The following is a 23,237-nucleotide window of genomic DNA, read 5'->3' on the forward strand; positions in this document are numbered from 1 at the left end:
TACAGTGATCATTCTTGCCACAGGAGCGAAGGTTTCTTCGTAATCAATACCATATTCTTGGCTATACCTTTAGCTACCAGCCGGGCCTTATAGCTTTCAAGAGTTTCATCACTTTTTGTCTTAACCTTAAAGACACATCTACATCCTATTGTCTTTTTTCCTTCAGGAAGATTTTGAAATTCCCAAGTCTTGGCTCTGTTAAGGGCATAAAGTTCATTATCCATTGCATCTCTCCATTCTAATATTTCTTTAGCTTCTTCGAAGTTTTTGGGTTCTTCATAGGAGTGAATGGCACTAAGGCAAGCCCTATGTTCTGGGGAAAAAGATTTATAGGATAAAAATCTGGAAGGGTTTCTCCTAGGTCTTTCAGTTCTTTGTAAGTTGTTATCTTGAGAGGGCTCACTAAAATCACTATATCTTTCTATCGCACTTCTAAACGTATTTCTATCTCTATGTGAGCATGTAATTGGTTCATTTACAACTTCTTCTACTGGTTGATCAGACAGGGGAGCTTCAATATCAATATTCTCATTATTTGTCTCATTATCACTGAAGAAATCTTCATTCCTATTTAGTAATTCAAATAAAAAGGAGTAATCAACATTATCAGGGAGGGTTGAGTCCTCAAAACCACTTTCATTTTCCAAAAAAGTGGCATTCCTTGAGACATACAGTTTATCATTTTGAAGGTCATAACACCTAAAACCTTTTTGTGTTTCTGAATAACCAAGAAAAGCACAAGGAATGGCTTCAGGAGATAACTTAACATTTTTATCAGTGAGAATAAAACATTTGCAGTCAAAGATTCGTAATCTGTTATAATCTGGTTCTTTTTTATATAAAATTTCAAAAGGAGATATTTGGCTTAAATTTTTAGAAGGAAGACGATTTATAAGATAGACAGAAGCCAGGGCAGCTTCGGCCCAAAATCGTTTTGGAATCTTTTGAGAAATAAGTAGAATCCTTGTAGTTTCAATAATATATCTATGTTTTCGTTCGGCTAAGCCGTTTTGTTGAGGAGTTTTGGGGCAAGACCTTTGATGAATGATCTCATTACTCTCTATATAGTCTTTAAATTCATTTGAGAGGAATTCACCCCCTGAATTTGTTCTAAAGATTTGTAACTTTCTATTGAATTGGGCTTCTATCATTACATAAAAATTCTTAAAAGTGAAAAAGACTTCATGCTTATGTTTTAGAAAGTATATCCAACTGTATCTTGAAAAGTCATCAACATAAATAACATAATATGAAAAACCTCCCTTAGATACTACAGGTGCGGGTCCCCATACATCCGAATGCATAATTTCAAAAGGCTTAGTTGAAAACATAGATCTTGAGCCAAAAGGCAAGCTTCTCATTTTTCCCAGAATACAATCATTACAACTGAAATTTTCTTTATATAATGTTTTAGCAAAATGAATATGAGAAAGCTTGTCAATATTTGGATGCCCAAGGCGTTTATGCCAAACATTTATATCTTTATGTTGGGCAATGTTACAAAAAAAAGTTTTTGGAACTTCAAAAAAATCCATAAAATAGAGGTCACCCTTCCTAGAGCCTTCCCCAATCAACTTTCCGGACTAGCGATCCTGTATCCAACATTTATGTGATGATAATTTTATATCACATCCATGATCCGAAAGTTGAGAGACGAAAAGCAAGTTCAAATTTAATTTTGGAATAAATCTAACTTTGGAAACAAAAAAATCTTGTTTTACAAAATCTTCAATTCCTTTAATTTCAAGAGAAGCCTCATCCACAGTAGAGACAAAGGAAGGTGAAAGGTTTTTAGAATAATTGGTCAGTTTAAAAGCATTTGGAGTCATATGAAAGGATGCACCTGAGTCTAATAGCCAAAGAATTTTACCTGGAGGAGAGAAAGAGGACGCAGCGGCTCCAGAAATAGATCCTTTGAGGAGTGGTTGAAGAGCTTCAATAATTTGATTTATAGATAGATTGGCATTGTTGGAGGTAGACGACGTCTCCTCTCTGAAAGTTGTCGACATTGCCACCATCTTTTTTCACTTGGGACACACGGGTTTTATGTGCCTTGGTTCTTTAAAAAAATGACACACGATTTTATTGTAGTCTCTTCTTCCATATTGTCTGTTATTTTCTCTTCCTCCTTGATTCTTGTTGAAGTGGGGAGGTTAATAAGGTTTAACATTGCTCCCCAGTCTAGATACAACGTAAGCTCCCTCGTCCTCGTTTTTAGAGGGGACGACCAATACATTTTGATTGGTTTTATTCATTCCCAATCTAGTTTCTTCTTCACTTATTTGGTAAGAAAATCTTCTAAAGTTGGAGAAGAAAAGAAAGATAAAAAAGATGATCTAGATTGTTCGAATTTGGGTCTAAGCCCATTTAAGAAATTAAAAAAGTGATCATCTTCAAGTTGTTTTTACCTCAGTTCGATTGCCTCTCCACTCCATTTAGGTTCAAGGATAGCAAGTTCATCCCATATGGCGGATAATTCAGCAAAATACTCTCTAACCGCCATCTCTCCTTGTTGTAGAGTCAAATCCTTCTTTTGGAGGTAATATTTATGGGACAAGTCTCTTGACGTATACATTCGTTCAAGATACTCCCATACTTGATATGCCTTCTTGAATTTCAATATATTGGCAGTAATCTTGGTTTCCACCGAAGAGAAAAACCATGAAAGAATTTTGCAGTTTTTCATCTCCCACTCTTCATGCCTTTTATTGTATTCTTCAAACACCTTTTCTCTTTCTTCACCGTCAAGGACCTTAATCTCTCCTCTCTCAATGATAATAATTTTAGGTTCGGGTTCGGGAATAGTTCCTTGAACATATCCCCAAAGACCCTTACCTTTGATATGAGCCTCCATATTTCCGACCCATACATGATAATTAGATCCATTTAATTTTAAGCCAAGAGAGAAGTGAGAGTCCTTTTCGCCCATTAAAGAGAAGAAAAAAGAGAAAGAGATGCATACCACAATGAGATATAAGGTCCTACTTGAGGTAGGATGCTTCTAAAATATTGAATGAAGAAACGAGTCTTCACCCCAATCACCCAAACTTGATGGCACGCTTTTCAAGGCACCCAATAGAGAGAACAAATCCCACGATCTTCTTTTCTCCTAACCAAACTTTAATACCATGTAAAACTACCTTCAAAGATGTGCACTACAAGCACAAGCTTCACGAAGGGATACATTTACAAAGACACACCAAGAACACTTGGATAAAAAATACACAAAGGTACAAAGAGAACACTTTGAAATGCAAAAGATTGAATCTATTGAGCAAGGATGAGCACAAAGGCTCCTAAAAGAATGAATATAATTAGAGGGGACACACCCCTATTTATAATACAAGAGGAGACCAAAAAAAGGGGCTCCTACTAGACGTTGGAGCCCCTCCAACGGTTATAAATCTAACCGTTGGAGGGGGTCCAACACATGGTTGCCAGTTGAGGAAGCGATACAGGAAGCAGGAGCGGGAAGTGAGGCACTTTCAAAATTTAGGAAGCGGGAAGCGTGGGACCACTTAGGAGCGAGTCGGGAATCGTCTCGGAAGCGAACCGGAAGCGACCTAGGAAGCGAGGGGGAAGCGAAAAAAAATCAAAATAAAAAATACAAAAAAATTGAAAAAAATTGGGGAAGCGTGATGGGAAGCTCGCTTCCCATTAAAGGGAAGTGTGTTTCCCATTAAAGGGAAGTGTGCTTCCCATTAAAGGGAAGTGTGCTTCCCATAAAAGAGAATCGCGCTTCCCATTTAAAAGTGGTGCTTCCCCGCACGCTTCGGAAGCGCGACGTTTCATGCTTCCCCTTTTACCTAGGCGCTTCCGGTAACTCTGGTCCAACGTCTCCCCTTCCTTTGACTTTTAGTCAAAAAGGTAAAAAAGAAAAGAAGAAAAAAGGAGAAAGTAAAGAGAAAAAGGAAAAAGAGAAAAGAAGAAAAAGAAAATAAAGAAAAGTTACATGCACATTCACAAGTGTGAATATGCGTAAAATAGAAAATGATAGAAATACCCCTGGGGCAAATATATATATATATATATATATATATATATATATATATAAATTTAACAAAGACCTGCTCTTTCAGGCAGGGGTTCGACCCTTGCCTCTTGCGTACTAATCAACTAGGGAGGGTACACGATAGATCCCGCTTGTGCCCCATGGCTCAAGTCCTACATCACCTACACTCGTAGGCACTCGCAGCGACGCAACCTCCCGAGGTAGGGAAAAGTTACACAAGGACCTTGGATGAATTAAATAAAGTATTTGGATATTGACATAATGACAAGTGATATTTACATGCATGACTTTGTGATCGCTTGTTCCTTGTCTTTATTTCTCTGAAATTCACATGTTTTCCGTATTCTACATGCATAGGCTTGTTCTATAGCAAATTCATGTTACTGCTTTTCGGTACTTGTTTTATGTTGATGTCGCACCGTAGATACTTAGTTTTGCTAGTACATGGTTGTTCTTTTGCCACCCTCAGGCAAGCCTCCTCGGGTGTGCAGGTGCGCGTGCAACATTTTGCACCTTGCAAAAATATGTGAAGTGGAGTACAGACACTGTAGTATCGAGAAGAGGGTCTTCCTCGTGCGAGACTCGACTTCTTGAGCATGAAAGACTGTTTTTAAAGCTAGTGTTTTCTCTGTGAATCGCTAGATGCAATTATCTGCACCCCGAGTCGGTTACTCGAGAGAGATACTTGAATCCACGGCGATCCTGAGACTTGTGTTCTTGTTTTGTAGAAATTAAGCTTGCTAATTGAAATCACTTATACTATATCCTACTGAACACAGTGTTGGATTATCCTTCGAGAAACCCATGATCTACCATCATAACCGGACCCTTTAGATGGGTACGGTATGTATACTATGATGGGTAGTATGAGAGGTCGTTGAGCACCTCGAACTTTGCAATGAGCACTCTATTGAAATAAATAAAGATAATGATGTTCGCCTCCAAAGGCCAAATGCTCAAAGAGCAATGCATGTCAAATTGCAACCAAATGAATTGCAACATATTAATTGTTACCCTCTCATCGTAGTCGTACCTTTAGATAGGTACGGCTGTACTTTTAGAAAAGTATGTCACGTTGGTGTTACGATGTTTGGATGATGAGGTTGTGGCAACCTCGAAGCGTGCAAAGAGCACAAATGTTGAGATCACATAAATGGTGATAATTTGCCTTCATAGGCAAGATGCTCGAGTGGGTCTAGTAGATCAGAGCATGTAGAATGAGACGATGGTTAAGAAACCTTCGTCGTGCCCATTCGACTCTCACAGTTCATCAAGAGAAATAATGGATAGTACAAAAACTCCGATGAATAGGTTGTTAACAACCACCCAACGGGCAAAAGACTCGGCTTCTCCAGTCATCGGAGTTAGGGAAAATGGGACTACCATAAATTATCCTAGGTGGTAGCTCCCAGGTACTTCTGCAGAAGTTGGATGCATCCATGGGCCACGAATGTCTTTGAGGATTGACTCTCTTAGTCACTGACTGTCCTCTTAGAAGCGGACTCAGTCAGTTACCCGGGTTAATGAAAAATACTTGATATAATAAACCCTCGGATCGGTCTCGGTTGTTTCTACGTTTCGCTTGAGTGCGTACCTATAGGCCAGTTAATATCAAAACTTAAAGAATATCATGTTCATAATAGTTGTAGATTAATGAGATTCATACTGCTTACGATGTTACTTATGTCTTATGATGAATATCTCTTTCAGTACAGTAGTTCTTTGCATGTGTTGCTCATGCTAGAATAGATTTACTTTCTCGCATATCAATTACGCATTTTGATTATTGCTTTTAATGAAATAAATTATTTATCTTATGAATGTCCTGCTTTATTTATTCTTCATTGTCTATTCATGCACCTACCAGTTTGTTATGAAACTGACCCATTTCATGGGCAGGTGACGAGTAGAACCTTATAAACGGTCAATGGCGCGATGCAACTTGGTTCGAGATTTCCTTCTTTCTGCTAGTGTCTTGACTCTGTGTTTTGGGTTTTCTCTAGATTTTTGGATTGTGAGAAGAATGCCTATTTTTGTAATAAAATGCAAATACTATTAATAATCTATAGTTTAGTTCCTCACTTCCTTTGAGTAACTGCTTTATGGATGATGATGATTTCAAAGCTAACGTGCCCAGAATTTGTCAACTTGCGCTCCTTTCTAAATTGCTTCCACTGTCTATTTTAAAAATAAAAATCCTAATCTTTGAAAGGTTTTTCATCAATGTTTTCAAATCACAAGTTAAAATTTTTGGGTGTTACAATTTAGGCGCTTTTTAAGAATGTAACACGCATTATATTGCATGTGTTCTTGTTCTAACTTCTTATCATTAAGGCCACAAATATCATTGATGCAACCCCAGGTGCTATATTACAAAGGGAAGCAATACATTATCAAAAGAAATGATCATAGAACATGTGACAATGAAGAAAAGAGACAACATTTTTGAGAACTTACTAGGCATGCCATTGCGAAAAAAGAGCATGCCGAAACAAACTAGTGCTTCCTAGTCATTCTTCTGCATCTTATGAAGAACATCATTAAGATCATGTTCAAACAAACCCCACTTCCTAGGATAGAAGGTTAATGCTGACTATCACCTTTTGACTCTTCAAGAGAACTTGAGATTTACAAAATGCTGGTTGAAGATGACATATTACTACATGCTATGTCACATGGACACTTCTTAGCATGTGTGTCCCTGTATATCACGTGTGTGTTCCAGTTTTACAAAACTCTCAAGTTATACCAAGCAAATTAGTATTGTGCCCTGGACCCATGTCCATGTCTCTGTGACATAGATTACATGGACAGGGCCAGTCAACCTAATAAGTATAAAAAATGCGCTGATTCCTAAACTCCCATAGTGTGCATCTCTTTAAAAGGTAAACTATTTTCAATTAGGAGAATAAGCCCAATGTGAGATTTGCATATATTGTACGAACATTTATGGCATATGATTCCCCATATTAGTCATTTCTTCCATTTCTTATCAACAAGTGAGATAAGAGCGGTAAACCCTTATAATTGCACATAAATGACAAGACAGACAAATGAGACCATGACATAAGTAATGAAGCAAGAACAAAGCGAACACCAGCATTAGCCAACCAAACCTTGAGGCAGAATCAAGGAGGCTCCTCATTGTGAAACCTGGATCAGCTCCCCAAGAAAGCAACTCTTTCTTGCCACCCAAAACAAATGCAGATAGACATTCCGTTGCATTCTGCAGAAGAGACAAAAAAAAAACAAGATAGTGACACATAAGTTGTATAGGGCAGACTCATGCAATACCAACCAAAGTTTATAGCAGAATTTACTGTTACCTGAACCTCACCATGATCATCGCTTTGTATAATAATCTGGACGACGAGGTCGAAGCAAACATCATACGCCTGTTTCACAACATCAGAAGGGGCCTTCTGCAGCAGTCCAACAATAACTTGCTGTAAGATAAACCTTCATGGCTGATAATGCAATTCACCTGCAACAGGTGCAGGTTAAAATCACACAGCAAGTATTAAACCGTTCACACCTTTATTAGCATAGTCAGGAGATCCAAGGAACCTGCAACCAAGCCTTCTGGTTGTTGACGTGGCTGCCAGAAGAGAAAATGCAGTGGTAAGAACCAAATGTGCATATTATATGGTTCCTACCTCTAAAGCAAAGAACAATCACCACACAATCAGACTGACATTTACTAGCGAGACTTTACATTTTGCAAAATAGGGCCAATAGAAGGTAGGATACGAGAAACAAGAGGCTGTAAGCATCCAGGCACATCCTTGATCGCCTGAAAGGAAAAAGAAAAGCAAAACAGGTGTCTCAATAAGAGATTACCAAATGCAATTTCAAAAAAATTCTCAACTAGGAATAACATGCCACTTATAATTCAAGTGATGGAATTGTTTGGAACAGCATGAAGAAGAAGAAGAAGAAATGTTTATTTCATAATTACATGTGAAATGTTTATTTCATAATTAAGGTGCAGGAAAAACAAAACAAAAAAGCCTAGAACAAGCTGGGAACATGATGAACCAGGATTTAAAAGTGAGGGATTAGAATAATCACTAGGATGGGCTGCCCCTCCTGAAACAAGCCAAATCAAGAGCTAACCATATCCACTTCATGTATTTATATATAATCCATGTACTTTTTCAAGGAATATATGAAATAGGTTTTAAAGTAAATGAGTTGGATATGAATAGTTTAGAGACAAAACACCAACTTTATCAATAGACAAAAGTAGGAGAGAGAGAGAGATACAAGACATTATCAGAGGGTACAGCTAAAAGAATGAGCACTCACTCGAGCCATGGGGTGAGGCTAACCAGTCTCCATGTAGACGAGTCAATTCAGTATTAGTCTGACCTGTTTTTATCTAGCCTTGTCCAAGCTTAAATTTCCCATTGAATTTGTGTATAAAGTTTCACATAGTGCTTCGTTTAGTCACAAATATCTTGACCAGTGTTGTAAGCATCGTACCAAGTCGTACGACATGTATCATAACTATTACATATGGCCATACGATACACACCAATATGGGGTATCGGATGTATTGTATGATACACCCCCGTATCGTACGATACACCACAATACGGGGCATAATCACAAATATCACTGAGATTTTGAAAATCTCATGATATTTTCATGATAAATTGAGAAAACGAAACAATCCCGATATTCTCATGAAATTTTTATAATCCTGGTATTTTTAATATTTCCCGATATTAATGTGGTATTTTTGCGACATTATCGCAATATTAAATGAAAAAAACTTACACAAAGGGCAGTTCCATACCTTTGCCCTCATTCAGATCTCTTCATCCAAAAAAAAGCACTTTTAAAAAAAGGGGACCTCATTCAACTCCCCTCAGCAGAGGGCCTTGGGTAGTCCCAACACTCATTCTTTCCAATGCCAAAAGCAAAGAGGGAGATGTCTCTTAAATAGCCCAAGGAGAGGCCATTCTCTTTACTCTTCATCGATATGGGACTAAATTCCCTTTACCCTTTACCGAACTTCTCAATACTCATCACTTAATAAGCATGCTATATTTGTAAGCTTTCAACATATAATAATTTTTATTACATATGTATTTATAATATATTATAATAACAAATTGAGATTTTTTTTTAGATTTTCCCCAAAATATAAACTTTTTTAAAATCTCCAAAGATATTCACTCATTGAGAAATTCCCGATAATGATATTTGTGACCAGTGTTGTGAAAAGCGTTGAGGCGTAGTGAGGCGCTCCACCAAAAACCGAGGCAATGTGTAAGCCTTGAGGCGTAAAGCGTAAGCCTCAATTTTTTTTTGAAAACTTAAAAAATATTATAAAAAAATATCTAAAAATACAAATAAATAAAGAAATGCTTTATTGATTAAATAACAATCAATAAAAAATAAAAAATCTCAAATAAGTACTAAAAAATATAAGATTAACATATAAAAGTAACTAAAAAACTGATTACATAACTCGAAAATATATGAGATTAACCAAAAAATGTTAAAATATACTAATAAACTGATTACATAACTGAAATAACTGGAAAATATATGAGATTAACCTACAAAAGTTAAAATATATGAGATTAACATATAAAAGTAACTAAAAAACTGATTACATAACTGGAAAATATATGAGATTAACCAATAAAAGTTAAAATATATTAAGAAACTGATGAGTTGTGGAGCCTGATTCATAGTTTTTAAACTTACAAAAGGGGGGTCCGGGGGTTCCCCCGCGCGGTCAACGGGCGGGGGTCCGCCCCTAGCGGAGGGTTATAGGGGGGCAGCGCCCCCCCTAAGATTTTTTTTAAAATTCCGCAGCCCATTTCATAGGGGCAAAAATAAATAAAAAATCCAAAAATGGACCAAAATGACCTTGGGTGTGTTGACCGCACCCAGGGTCGAGTTGACCGCACCGGGTGCCGCACCCGCGTCGCGTCGATGCGGGTGCGGCACCTGTCTGGCCGAATCCATGTGACATAGTTGTTTGTTTTCTCTTTCAGGGAATTTGAACCCAAGATTCCTTGGTTAAGATGCCTGAATTTCAGCTAGAACTTTCAGGCTTTATACAGCATGGGCACTTCTACTAGGCCCCATACCTATGATGTACCCATGCCAGTAATAGGTGGTACACCTGACACGGATCAATCGGGTTTTTTTATGTAGGTCGATCCAATTTATCCATCTTATGATCTGATCATTGTATGGTCTATGCTTGGCAATAGCAGTGTAACTATATACTTGTTGATATTTGTTAGTTAACTATATACGTTTGACATGCTTCAGAATTTTAGTTTGTAATTGATAATCTAACTTCATATCTAGGGCATTTTATAAAATATAAGATAATTGTGCATATATATATATATATATATATATATATAGGAAACTACTGTCAAATAGAGTTCTTGAGCACATGCATTTAAACTTAAATGATAAGGTAGACATTGTCCATCTGATGAATGACAATATATCATGGCATAAGTTCAACAAATGTCCTCTGCTGGTTGTAATAAAGAACTGGTGAAAAAATATGCAGCTTGCAGTGAGGCGCGCCTCGCCTTGAGGCGTGCACCTCAAGGCTTTTGCGCCTTATGCCTGCGCCTCAAGGCACAAAGCCCCTCGCCTAGAGGCAATGCGCGCTTTTTGCGCCTTGAGGCACGCTTTTAATAACACTATTTGTGACTATGATACGAGGTGTATCGCATGTCCCTTGGCGCATTTTAAAAAATGCTGAAACCGTTTTTTTGGTTATGGGTTTAACACCTCCTCCCTCCAAAGGTTGGTTCTCTCCTTTGTGTAAAAGCCATTAAAGGGGAACCCACACACCCTAGGAGGCTTGAAAGCGTTTTAGACGCCGATTCTTGTGCAAGGAAGAGGCCTTATACGGTTTTCTCATATAAGAGTGCATTTTCACCCATTTTCATTTAAGAAAGTGAGACAAGGTAAATTCTCATTTTTTACTTCATTTGTGTAAGATTAAAGTTGGAGAAGGGCAAATTTGTACTTTTTATGTTTTTAGAATATGTTTATTCATTGTTACCCTTAATCCCATTTTGTATGCTCATAAAACTCAAAAGTTGCCCCTAGGCGTGTTCTTGAGCATAGTTTTACATCCTTGTGGTGATTCGTTTTACTAATTTGTGCCCTAAAAGGTCGATGGAGGGTGGTCTTAGAGGATGCCTCCAATACAATCCTTCATCAAAATAATGTATATTAGTTGACTTGAGGATGTGTTTGAAAGAAGCAGTGAAGGGTAACTTTTGTGGTTTTATAATGCACGGATGTTTGTATAGATTTAAATGTCATATCGTAGAGCAATAATAACTCCACCATGCAATTATGTAAAAATCGTATTTTTTCTGATATTCGTGTTAAGCTTCTTACTAGTCTTATAGTAGATAATAAAAGAAAGGCACAAGTACATACAACATTTGTCGAAATGAAATCATTAGATGTGGTCCCTGATTAAGAATATGAAGATGACTCATTATCATCTCAAACTATTGAATGTTGCAATAAACCGAGAAAATCATTGAGTTGAAGTCTGATACTGAAGATGACTTTTATATATAGACATATGTTAATGAATTCTAACATGTATGCCTTTGTTCTTAGCATGGCATTCTGTAACTAAAAATTGTAATGAGTTATGAAAATCTTTTAGCTTTTAAATATAGTGTTATTTTGTCTTAACCGATTGTATTTGTGGTGATTAGGTTTACAAATGGATTGACGTCCCCCATGTGTTGAAGAGCCAATGTGGTGATACTTTGAGATTCTCGTTGGTTATGAGGGCATGTGACTTTGAGATGCAGTTTTTTTCATTTAGTGTTTCACGAGGAATTGTACCACATGAAGGAGCATATGGTGGAAGAACTGAAAAGAAGTCGTCATTATGTATATGCAGGACCCGACCCGATCTATATACTGAATCGGGTCCAGACCCAATCAATGTATAATGTAAATTAGCATGTTATTAAGGGGTATTTCTGTACCCTAGAATTTCATACTCAACATATTAATAGAATGAAAGGCGCAGCCACAAGGCTCTGACGCCCTCTCTCTCTCTCTCTCTCTCTCTCTCTCTCTCTCTCTCTCTCTCTCTCTCTCTCTCGGTGACAAGTCTGTGTAGAGATCAAGGACTCCTTTCTCACATGATATCAGAGCAGCGTGACGTCTGGGAGTGAAGAGCTGCCTCGTTTTCATCCTATCAACGTGAAAGCCGACAGGCGCGTGGATCTAACCAAGTTTGGGTGTGAAAAGCTTGATCTCGGTTTCACGGTGACAAACCGCGTTTTTGGTTTCACGATGACAGGCACGTGAATCTGTGAAAAACTCGACCTCCTATGTTTCTCGGTCACAGGTCGTTCCTCTCTCTTTGTCAACTTATTCACCTTTAATCTGAAATCATACCTCTGTTTTTATTTCAGATCACTGTGGTTCTGCTATTTTTCTACAATCTGTGCTTCTGAAATCTTTGTTAACCTCTGCTGTTTCGTGGGTTCTGAAATTACTTTTGATCGTATTTTCTGAAAACACATTATTCTTTTTCTGTTTTTCTCTTTCTGTTTACCGAGTACAACCACGTGAAATTGATCCAACACGTGAACTTGTTTCTCCTGCTTTTCTGTTAGCCGAGACATGCTTCTACCATATGTTAGTCGAGTGCTCTGTTAGCCGAGTCCAGGCACATGATTTTGATCAAACACGTGAAGCTGATTAGCCGAGCCCTCTATTTTGTCTCTCATACCTAAGTGTCAGTTCAGGTTTTCTCTCAAATGGATTTTACTCATGCGCAGTCATGTCTGTCCTCAAGCTTTCTCGGTCAGCTAGTCTCTAAAAAACTGAATAACTCAAATTTCTTAACCTGGAAAAGACAGATCATCTCATTTATAAAGAGTTAAGACCTCTCTGGTCATCTGGATGGATCGGTTCCACCGCCTCCAGAATTCATTTCGCAGGAAAAAGCGGCCGATAAAGGAGAACAATCCATTGTTCTTCACAAGAATCCAAAATATATTGTTTGGATGAAGAGGGATCAATCTCTAGTGGCATACATCACTTCAACTCTCTCACAGGAGGTCCTTGTTGCCCTTCCTGATGATTGTTCGGCCAAGGAACTGTGGGATAAGTTAGTTCAAACATATTCACAAATTTCTGAAGCAAGAATTATGTTTCTTAAGCGAGAGTTTCAAATGCTGAAGAAAGATTACATGTCTATTATGGAATAGCTGAACAAAATTAAAGGCATCACAGACCATCGGGCTATTGTTGGGTGTTTTGTTAGTGAAAAAGATAAAGGGAAACAAACCTTGAGTGGATTGGGGTCAAACTATCATGTTATGACGACAACCTTACTATGTTTACCAGAACTTCCAAAGTTTGAAGATCTTCGTGCGAAATTATTGCAATATGAAATGACTGAAAGGATCTTCTGAAGATTCTCATGGACATTCAGGAACCCAAGATGTGCTAGCTACGGGAATGAGTTATGGTCGAGGACGAGGAAGTTCTTTTCGAGGAAAGGGAGGCCAAGGGAGAAATACATATGGAGGTCGTGGTATACGTCCAACACCCAATATACAAGGACAAAGACCCATTCCCACCTGTTTTCTATGCAACAAGAAAGGGCACATTAAAGCAAATTGTTCGTTTAATCCTCAAAACAAAGGGAAAGAGGCTAGGAAGGATGGAGAAGTAAAAGAGTTGTTGTTGGCAGCCTTGGCAGGATTGAATATGAAGCAAAATGACAGGCATTTTGGTATGTCGACTCCGGAGCAGCTACTCATGTCACGGGTGATGTAGGTAAACTCTTGACTCTTACTCCTTATGTTGGTAAGAATAGCATAGTCACAGGAGATGGATCTCATCACTCAATCTCACATATTGGAAATGCCATTATACCCATGTCAAAGTCCTCTCTTAATCTTCCAAGTGTCATCCATGCATCTAATATTCAAAAGAACATTGTTTCTGTCTCAAAAATTGTTGATGATGCTAATGCTTCAGTTGAATTTACTCTATCTTCTGTTTATGTCAAGGATCTTCGCACGAAGAAGACATTCGCTGAAGGAAAACGATGGGACAACATGTACATCTTTCAAGAAGAACCTTCCTCTATTCATTCCGACTATTCATCCTTGAAACCTCACCAACATCAATTTTTTGATCCTGATTTTATATTTACTATTTCTGAATGTAATAAGCCAAGACTTTGACATCCATTGTGGTCGCCATTTTATTGAAAAACTTGTCTTGAATAATCCCATTCCTAAGTCTAGTCTGAGTTCAGAGGTCGTTGATACAAAGTGTTCCAGTTGTCATTTATGTAAGAGTCATATTTTACCATTCGCTTCCATTAATAAAAGAGCTTCAAGGCCATTTGTTCAGATGTCTGGGGTCCTGCCCCAATTACTTATCTTTCTGGCAGTAAATACTATCTTATTTTCATTGATAGTTACTCGCGTTATACTTGGATATTTTTTATGAAGCACAAATTAGAAGTCTTTGGATTGTTCCAGAGATTTCATTCTTTTGTTCAAAATCATTTCTCTACCAACATTCTCAATTTCCAGTGTGATGGAGGAGGTGAATTCTCCTCGAATGACTTTATTAGTTTCCTTCAACATAATGGGATAAAGAGAAGAGTATCTTGCCCGCATACACCTCAACAAAATGGGATTGCTGAGAGGAAGCATCGACATATTGTTGAGACTGCAATGAGCATGATGCACGGGAGCAATCTCCCTGTATCATTATGGACTGAGGCTTTTCACTCCATAGTTCATGTGATAAATCGACTGCCCATGAGTATCTTAGAAAATAAGTCACCATATTTCTCTCTATTTGGCATACAACCCGATTATTATGAATTACGTGTGTTTGGCTCTGTTTGCAATGTTCACATTGACAACTCACTAAGGCACAAGTTCTAAGATAAAGCCTTAAAATGCAGGTTTATAGGATATGCAGAAGACTACAAAGGATACAGGTGCTATGATCCCCTGAGTAAGCGTGTCAAAATATCAAGGAATGTAGTTTTCGATGAAATGAACTTTGATGATCAGCCTGCTAATTCAAGCCTTCATGCTGATAACTCAAGCCCCAACGTTGAGGTATACTACTCATGGTTAAATTCAGAACCTTTTTCCAATGGTAAAGTAGTCTGTCTAGCAAATTGCAGTCAGAAGGAGACACATGAGGAATCAGCCAATGAAACTCAAACGGAAGAGACTGTTACACATGACTTGGAGCCAACAAGGTATAAGGGTGTTGTGTACACCCGGCGAGAGAAAGAGCCCTCATTCATTTCTTGTACAAGTACGGACCCATCTGATCCCGCTTCATAGATGATGGATATCAGAAGATCCTCACGGGTTCGACATCCGCTTGACAGGTGGGTAAGTTATAAAAAAATTTCATTGGATTTTCAGTTATTCTTGACATCCATAAGTAAATAGGATGAGCCCCTCATGTTCTATCAAGCTGCGAGCTCTAGAAGATGGGTAGATGTAACGCCCGTGAAAAAAAATCGTGTCGGACACGTGGCACAGTCGGTCTGTCGTGTCAGACTCGGATCCGAGCTGGACCCGGACCCGAGTCCGAACTCGGACCCGACTTCTCGATCGTTCGAGAAGCCTGTGACTTTAAAAGGTCACAGGCGTCTCGGGCGAGGGGCAGAACCCCTCGCCCCTTCTCTCTCCTCTGCTCCGTCTCCCTCGCACTGTCGCCGACGAATGGAGACGTCGGAGAGCAGCTCCATCTGGCAAGCCTTCCGTCTCCGACAGCCTTCGAGTCCAACGATCCTCCCTGCGGCCGTCGACGTCGGCCGCTCGTGGCCGGCCACCTCTTCGTAAACACCTCGCTGTCCCCTATGTCGCAGGACGCCAGCGACTTGCCGCCGGGCACCCTTTCTTCCTCTCTGCCTCCCCGTCGCCGGTAGTTGCAGCCGACGATAGCCTGCGAGCTTTGGCAACGCCACCTCCCTCCGTCCGGCAAGCCTCCTCGACAACCACCTTCTTCCCCCTCTTTTTGCTGTGAGGGCGGTGACCTCCGACGACCTGCCGACCAGTGTCGGCGACCTTCAAGCACTGCCGCCACTGCGAAGCACTGTCTCCCATGCAGCCACCGTGGTTCGTCGCCATCGGCCGCCTTTGTTCCCCTGTTCCCGGTGTCCCCTCTCTTTTCTCCAACCACCTGACGCTGGCGAACCCGAGAACCCCTCAGACTCCCCCACTGCGGTCTTCCGAGGTATAAAACCTTGCTCCTTTGTGTAGAGTAGGTCGACAGGGGGACTGGGCCCCCTGTTGTTTTTTTCGGAAGGGGTTTCACCCCTGCCTCTTGGGGTCGTTTGTCAGGGGGCTCTGCCCCCTACCCCCATCCTGTGTTCGGCAGGGGGCTTCGCCCCCTGCCTTGTGTTTTTCGGTAGGGGGCGAGGCCCCCTGCCTTTGTTTCATTCTCGGTAGGGGGCTTCGCCCCCTTGCTTTTGCTTTGTATTTGGCAGGGGGCGCCCCCTGCCTTCAGTTGTTATCCCGACAGGAGGCGGAGCCCCCCCCCCGATCGCCTGTTGCTCCTCGGCAGGGGCTCTGTCCCCTGTCCTTGTGCCTGCCTGCAGGAGGTGGAGCTCCCCCTGCATTTGTGTCCCAGTAGGGGGCGGAGCCCCCCTGCTCTCTTATTCCTTCTCAGCAGGGGGTTCTGTCCCCTTGCCTCTTGCGTTTTGCTGGCAGGGGGCGAAGCCCCCCTGCTTTCGAGCAGGGGCTTGCCCCTTGCATTTCATTGCTCTCCGGCAAGGGGCTTTGCCCCCTTGCCTTGTTCTTGCTGCCGGCAGGGGGATGCGCTGCGCCCCTGTCTCGTGTTCTGACAGGGGGTGTTCCCCCCCCCTGCCTTGTTGCGGCAGGCGTTGCAGGGAGCCTTTGCTCCCTCCCCTGCCTTTCTCTGTGCCAGGAGACAGGGAGCTCATGCTCCCTGTATCTGTTGCTGTAGCCAGGCAGGGCTGAGGCCCCTGCCTCTGGCACCCTTGTCTGCAGGATGCAGAGTTCCTGCATCTGCCTCCTGCAGGCAGGAGGCCTTGCTATGTCTGTTGCTTGTTTATTTTACGGCATATACTAATGTTCCAGGCATCGCAGGTTGAACGGTGGATCTAGCTTGCCCTCTGTGGCTCGAGCTCTTGCTTGCCTACGCTGCGTGCGTACGAGGATTCGCAACCCCTTAAGGTAGGGGATTCTTGCGTTAAAGGACAATGAACTGATAAATGCTAAAATAAGAAAGATAACTAAAAGATGACGATATATGTATATGTATAATATATATACGTATGTCTTTACCTTCAAGAACGCGGTTTCGCGATCCTTGTCCTCTTTACTTTCTCACACTTTCCTTTTTGTCGCCGCCGCGCTATATGTGCCTAGGCTTTCCATTCATGTCTTTGCATTTCATGTCTTTTAACTCAAGGACGCGGTTTCACGATCCTTGTCCTCTTTACTTTCTTGCACTTTACTTTCTTGCTGCCCCGCGCTTTGCGCCCTGGCATTTACTTGCTTATGTCTGCTTTGTTCTCCAGGATGCAAATCTTGGTCCTCCTTTACGTTCTTGCACTTTACTTCCTGCATTTACTTGTTGCCCCGCGCTTTATGCGCCATGGCCTTGCTTACTGCTTTACTTTTCGTACTTTACTTTCCTGTGCTATCGTGCTTGCTCTTGCACTTACCTTTTGAATGTGTTTGTCCTTACCTTGCTGTTGCCCTTCATGTATGTATTCTCATCTCCGTCGCATGCTTCTTTTCTTGCTCACGCTTATCGTTTAATCGAGGTGCAACCCCATGCCTCGTGAGTCGTCCTTTACACTTGCGTAGTCAGTATAGGATCTCCTACCTCACAAGTTGCTTACGTAGTTGCCTGCTTGTGTGTTACGATGATCGAGGTATGATCTCATACCTAGTGTGGAGCTCTAGCGTTCTACCCTCGCGGTGCAGCTTCGCCCATCGAGTCTTGCCTCTCGATTTGCCTTTGTATTGGTAGGTGCACGGGTTTGCCCCTTGTCAGCTTGCACTCCCTGAGTGCAGCTTCGAGTGTATAGTGTATATCATTTCACTTGTCTTACAAGCCACGACACACACTTATGCACTTCGGTTCTCCAAAGACATCGTCTTAGGTGCAAACCTATTTTCAAGATGTATAACTTGTAAAGCAGTGATAGTGGCCGGATCTCCCAAATAGATGTATTTGGGAAAGGCGTGTTACAACCTCAGCTCTCCTATCCGATACAACTTAGATAACCCTGTTTAGGAGCCTATGCACGAGTAGGACGGGGATCCTATTGAGGTACTTGCGTCATCGTTAGATCGACGTTGTATCACTTCTGATGCAAGACCTAGTTCTAGGCTTTCTGGTCAAACCCAGATAGTAGTACCTTCCTTCGTGAAGGTATTGTTGGATCTCTTACGAGGGATCCATGTTCCTCCTCTTGTAGTTGTACCCTTAGTCACGTACGATATGTTTGGACTACGAAGAGCAGGACGAAAGGTCTGTAGTAACCTCTAAGCGTGTATTGACACATTAAGCAAATCTTGTTATATTGATATTCGCCTAATAGGCAGATTGTTTGCGATTGTCTAAAGGACCCGAGCACGATAAGTTGGAACTTAAATAAGTTCACTGTGGGCTTCTGTAAAGCAGAAATGTTGGGATTTCCTGCGAGAGATCCATACCCCTCTCATCGTGGTTGTACTTTTGAACAGGTACGTTGCGTACTACGATAAGTAGGATGAGAGGTTTATGTCTGCCTCGAACATGCAATGGCATGTGTTTGAGATCACCAGAGTGATGTTTCTACCCTCACTATGAATTAGCCCTTTTCATCGTGGTTGTACATTTGAATAGGTACGTTGCGTACTGCAGTGAGTAGGATGAGAAGTGTGTGGTTGCCTCGAACGCGCAATGGCGCGTATAATTCACCTAAATAATAATCATGCGCCTTCACAGGCAAGATGCTCGTTTGGGTTGAAAGACCAGAGCATGTAGAATGGGACGGCGGTTAAGAAACCCTCCGTCGTGCTCATTCGGGACGGTTCATCAAGAGAGAAGATGGATGGTACAAGACTCCGATGGATAGTCATTAATGGCAATCTCGGGCAAAGATCCGACCTTCCCGAGTCATCGGAGGTTAGGGGAATCCTTCGGGCCACTTCTGCAGAAGTTCAGATGCGCATCCTTTAGGCCCTTTGTTTGCCTTTGGGGATTTACTCTCTTGGTCACTGGCCGTCTCCTTAGGAAGCGGACTCAGTCAGTCATTTGGGGTATAATAAAATACATAGCATAATGGACCCCCGAATCGATCTCGGTTGTTTCTACGTTTTGCCTTGTGCGTACCCACAATGGCCTGCTCATTAATGAGACAAGATATAACTTATACACATGATCATGAGATATGCGTGTTGTGATATGAACTGATTGCTTGCTTGTTAGCTCGATACGCTACTCGTTGAGCTAGGTACGCCTGTCGAGGCGTTACCCTTGTTGGTTAAACTGCTTGCGCAGTTCTGCTAAGTAATGACTAGCTTCTCATACTAGTCAATTACTTATAATACTAGCATTATGCTAGTTGTTGCATATTGTGCTATAACTGCTACATGATTGCTTATCATAGCTACTGGCCGATAGACTGAACTATATAATGATACTTGTATATGTATTACGAGCGTTGTTATGAATGCTTGTCTTATGCAATTGCTTTGCTTGACTGGTGGATAGAGTTATTTACTCTTCACCTATTATATTTGTGGGATTGCTATAGTTGCTTGTGTAGCACTATAATCCTTATTGCTCTTGTACGAAGCTGAGCCTTGCTTACTCTACAACATACTTGGTCAGATCTGCTCGTCTTGCTTGTTCCTGTTAGAGCTAGCGTCTATCTTACTTATTGCAGCTTTTGTTCTTTCTTTTCCTTTGCACCCCTACTAGTCTGTTGTGAGACTGACCCATTTCATGGGCAGGTGCTAGACAGGTCGAGACAACTTGCGATGGCACGATGACGTGATGCATTCAAGGCAAGGCCCTTTCCTGACGTTGCGCTCCTGGGGAACACTTTTGATAGATGTGGTATAAAGTTTCTTTGAAAGCATCTCTTATGATTAGAACTCTGGATTTCTAAAACTGTATTACCAAAACGTGGTTCTTTTCATTTCAATAAAATATATATTTGAACTACAAATCGGTTTGTAACGAGAAGTCTGCATTTATGTTGTAATGCACCCAAGGTCTAGGGACTTGCTGTTTTGAACCTGATCCTCCACTGAACTTCTGTTTTAAACTCTGATAAATGATTGATTTCAAAGCTTTCAACCTTTTTCATAAAAGGTTTCAAGTCCATGATTTTGAGGCGTTACAGTAGAAGCAATGAATGAAGAAATAGAGGCCTTACATGAATGTGGGACATGGGAGATTGTACCTAGACCACTAAACAAAAATGTTGTTAGGTCAAAATGGGTGTACAAGATAAAGTATAAACAAGATGGGAGCATCGAAAGGTACAAGGCTAGACTTGTAGCCAAGGGATTCACACAAGAGGAAGGACAAGACTTTGATGAAACTTTTAGTCCTGTAGTTAAAATGGGGGCCATTCACATTGTGTTGAGTCTAGCCATTAAACATGGATGAACATTAAGCCAGCTGGATGCAAAAAATGCATTGCTGCACGGGGATTTAAAAGAGGTCTATATGGAACAACCCATTGGATATGCAGAACGAGGCGCCAAAAAACATGTATGCAAGTTAAAGAGAGCACTCTATAGTTTAAAACAAGTTTCTCGTTCCTGGTTCGACAGTTTTTCTCTAGAGATACAAAGGCATGGCTTCTCTCGATCCCTTCTCGATCACTCATTATTTATTCACAATGAACAAGGCGTCACTACTCTTCTATTGATATATGTAGATGACATCATCATCACAGGGAACTGTCAAAGTCACATTGAGCCGGTGAAGAAGTTATTAAATCAAAGATTTAAGATGAAAGATTTGGGAGAGCTGCGATATTTTCTTGGGGTAGAAGTTGATAAAAGAAGTGATACACTCACCCTTACTCAACACAAATACACGGACATTCTCAGCAGAGCAGGCATGACAGATTGTAAGCCGTTAACAACTCCAAGTGTCATTCATCAAAAACTGAGTTCAAAGGAAGGAGATATATATGAAGATCCCACTAAGTATCGCAGCTTAGTTGGCATGTTGCAATACCTGACTTTTACTAGACCTGATATAGTATCCTCGGTTAATCAGGTATCCCAGTTTATGCATGAACCTCGTATGTCACATATGAAGGCAGTCAAACGTATACTTTGTTACCTGAAGGGTTCAGTTGGTGATGGGCTGGTATACAAGAAAAGAGAATTAGATCCAGGCAGGGGCCATGAGATCGTCATTTATGTTGATGCTGATTGGGCGGGTGATCCAGATGAACGACAATCAGTATCCGGTTATTGCAGCTTCATTGGATCAAACTTGGTATCCTGGAGCAGTAGAAAACAAAAGGCGGTTGCTAGGTCAAGCACCGAGGCTGAATACAGATCGCTGGATGCTGTCACGACTGAGGCTACATGGATAAGACATCTTCTGACAGAAATGGGAGAACCGATTGCTCGGTCACTGCTACTGTGTGACAATCAAAGTGCCATCAACATGTCCTTCAATCCCATCCACCATAGTCGAGCAAAGCATATTGAAATAGATCAACATTTTATTAGGAAAAAGGTTGAAGATAAAGAGATTGAGCCCATGTATGTGCCAACTGAAGAACAAGTTGCTGACATTCTCATTAAAGGGTTGACAAAGGACATATTTTGGTTTCTGAAAGGCAAGTTGTTCATGGTTCAGGACCATGCACAACTTAAGGGAGGCTGAAAAGAAGTCGTCATTATGTATATGTAGGACCCAACCCGATCTATATACTGGATCGGGTCCAGACCCAATCAATGTATAATGTAAATTAGCATGTTATTAAGGAGTATTTCTGTACCCTAGAATTTCATACTCAACATATTAATAGAATGAAAGGTGCAGCCACAAGGCTTTGACGCTCTCTCTCTCTCTCTCTCTCTCTCTCTCTCTCTCTCTCTCTCTCTCTCTCTCTCGGTGACAGGTCTGTGTAGAGATCAAGGACTCCTTTCTCACAAGAACACCATAATGTATGTTAGCTACATACGAGGCACGAGTTGAGATTCACGCTGATATAGAAGAAATCATAAATATAAATAATAAAAGAAGGATGCATGTGGTATAAGCAATGGCATATTTTTGGAGAGTGGTTGCACAACCAAATGATGGAAATGATGAAGAGCCACAAGGCCCACAACAAGATGTCATTCCTAATTCAAAACGTAGGATGTCTAATAATGAAAATGACTGATGTTATTTTGTATCTTTTGTCACAAAACTTTTGTGTAACAAAATCTATATTTAGTTGATTGCATAGTCACAAATATCAATATCAGCTATATCTCGACGAGGCTATTTCTCACGATATTATAGGTTTGATGACAAATCTCGAAAAAAAATTCAGAAAAATCTTGGGGCTTAAAAAATAAAAAACATATAAATATAACAAAAATAAGTAAGAAACTATCATTAGAAAATAATTTACATATATAATAAAAGAAACAATTAAAAAATTCAAAATAAAGAAGAAAAACACATTTAAGATGTATAAAATAAATAAAAATATTAATAATAATTGATAATATCGCAATATTATCACGATATTCTCATTATAATATTATGATATTATCAATTTGGTGATAATTTCAAAATATCATGATATTTTACCTATAATATTGTTTGCTAAAATACAAGATAATATCATGATATTTTGAAAATATAGTCGATATCTATGACTATTGCTGATTGTGACATCTATGTTTAGTTGAATCATGAATATTTACTGACATATTTTGTAAAACCCACTAAAAAACTTTTCGGACCCGACCCGGAAACGATAACCCATTAGGGTTATAACACACGACGCAGGGGGGGTGAGGTTTCTTAAAAACCCTCTTCCTTCGCCCCCCCCACCCTGCGTCGCTTTCCCCCTTCCTCCCACTGCTAAAAAGGGAAACCCCTTTGGGTTTCTAGATTGATGCCCCCTTTAAAATCACGCAGGGGGGAGGGAGGGCTCTCACCCCTGCGCTCCTCCTCCTCCCTCTAAACTCCTCCTTCTCTA

The 23,237-nt window shown here is 40.5% G+C and overlaps 1 protein-coding gene across 1 annotated transcript in view; it reads right to left on the reverse strand.

The window, feature by feature from the left end:
- LOC149818628 (ARM repeat superfamily protein) overlaps positions 1 to 23,237 on the reverse strand; it is an 83,258-nt gene that overhangs the window by 30,817 nt on the left and 29,204 nt on the right. The window contains exons 19-22 of the mRNA XM_089984484.1: positions 7,728 to 7,805; positions 7,548 to 7,610; positions 7,339 to 7,434; positions 7,129 to 7,238 (exon numbers count right to left, since the gene is read on the reverse strand). Coding sequence (XP_089840610.1) covers positions 7,129 to 7,238; positions 7,339 to 7,434; positions 7,548 to 7,610; positions 7,728 to 7,805 — 347 coding nt within the window. The remainder of the gene's footprint in view (positions 1 to 7,128; positions 7,239 to 7,338; positions 7,435 to 7,547; positions 7,611 to 7,727; positions 7,806 to 23,237) is intronic.

The sequence above is a fragment of the Nuphar pumila genome, chromosome 13, assembly GCF_984573655.1.
Source record: "Nuphar pumila chromosome 13, dmNupPumi1.hap1.1, whole genome shotgun sequence".
NCBI lineage: Eukaryota > Viridiplantae > Streptophyta > Magnoliopsida > Nymphaeales > Nymphaeaceae > Nuphar > Nuphar pumila.